At 58.9% G+C, this 1425-nt stretch overlaps 1 protein-coding gene across 1 annotated transcript; it reads left to right on the top strand.

The window, feature by feature from the left end:
* Nucleotides 1–122: 122 nt before the first annotated feature.
* On the top strand, nucleotides 123–1088 carry LOC125431233 (olfactory receptor 51I1-like). The gene has a single exon (XM_048493994.1). The coding sequence runs from the start codon at nucleotides 123–125 to the stop codon at nucleotides 1086–1088; it is 966 nt and encodes a 321-aa protein (XP_048349951.1).
* The last annotated feature ends 337 nt before the right edge of the window (nucleotides 1089–1425 follow it).

Raw genomic sequence — 1425 nt, 5'->3', positions numbered from 1 at the left:
GCCACGCCTCATTCCTTCCAGCCTGGTGACATTTCCATCCTGTGTCTTCGCCGTCCTCCTCCGCCACCCCCCTGCGCCCCCCCCATCATGGCTCAGCCCTGAAATCTGGCAGCCTCTTGTGGATGGCAGGAGTCAACGTCACCCGCTTCCAGCCTGCCACGTTCCACCTCACGGGCTTCCCAGGCCTGGAGCCCTTCCACGTGTGGATCTCTGTGCCTTTCTGTGCTCTATACTTCGCCTCCATTCTCGGGAACTGCGCCGTCCTCCTCGTCGTCCGGCAGGGCCGGCACTTGCACGAGCCCATGTATTTCTTCCTGTGCATGCTGTCCTTGAACGACTTGGGGGTCTCCCTCTCCACGCTCCCCACGGTGCTCGCCCTCTTCTGCTTCGGCCTCAGCAAGGTGGCCTTCGATGCCTGTCTGGCCCAGATGTTCTTCATCCATTCCTTCTCCTTCATGGAGTCCGGGATCCTGCTGGCCATGTCTTTCGACCGCTTCGTGGCCATCCGCCACCCGCTGCGCTATGCGTCCACGCTGACCCACCCTCAGATCGCCAGGATCGGCGCGGCCATTGTCCTGAAGAGCACCGCCATGCTCGCCCCCTTCCCCTTCCTCATCAAGCGCCTGCCCTTCTGCGGCTCCAACGTCCTCTCCCACGCCTACTGCCTCCACCCGGACATGATGCGCCTGGCCTGCGCGGACATCACCGTCAACAACGTCTACGGGCTCTTCGTGGTCCTCTTCACGTACGGCCTGGACTCCACGTGCATCGTTTTGTCCTACATCATGATTCTGAAGGCCGTCTTGAACATCGCGTCTCGGCAGCAGCGCCGCAAGGCCCTCCACACCTGCGTCGCCCACATCTGCGCGGTCTTGAGTTTCTATGTCCCGATCGTTGCCGTCTCTGTTCTGCACAGGTTTGGGAAAGGTGCTCCCCCCGTCGTGCACGTCATGATGTCCAACGTCTATCTGTTTGTCCCTCCGCTGCTGAACCCCATCATCTACAGTGTGAACACCAAGGAGATCCGGAAGGGGATACGCAGAATGCTTGGCTGCGCTGGGAGCTGGAGGCTCAGGGCAAACGGCTGAAGTCCTCCCTAGAAGAAGAGTTTGGGCTTATACCCCCTCCCCTTCCTCTCCTGTAAGGAGTCTCAAAGTGGCTGACAAAGGCCTTCCCTTCCTCTCCCCACCACAGACACCCTGTATGGCAGGTGGGGCTGAGAGAGTGCTGAGAGAACTGTTGACTGGCCCAAGGTCACCCAGCTGGGAAACAAATCCTGCTCACCAGATAAGAGTCCGCCACTCAGGTGGAAGAGCGGGGAATCAAACTGTCTGTTTCAGATTGGAGTTTGCTGCTCTTAACCACCGCACTATCCTGGCTCTTCATTTTCAATTCAATAAGCCTTTATTGGCATATACACGATAG

The sequence above is a fragment of the Sphaerodactylus townsendi genome, linkage group LG04, assembly GCF_021028975.2.
Source record: "Sphaerodactylus townsendi isolate TG3544 linkage group LG04, MPM_Stown_v2.3, whole genome shotgun sequence".
Classification (NCBI taxonomy): Eukaryota; Metazoa; Chordata; class Lepidosauria; order Squamata; family Sphaerodactylidae; genus Sphaerodactylus; species Sphaerodactylus townsendi.
The sequence above is the reverse complement of the archived record's forward strand: the minus strand, read 5'-3'. Positions and strand labels throughout refer to the sequence as shown.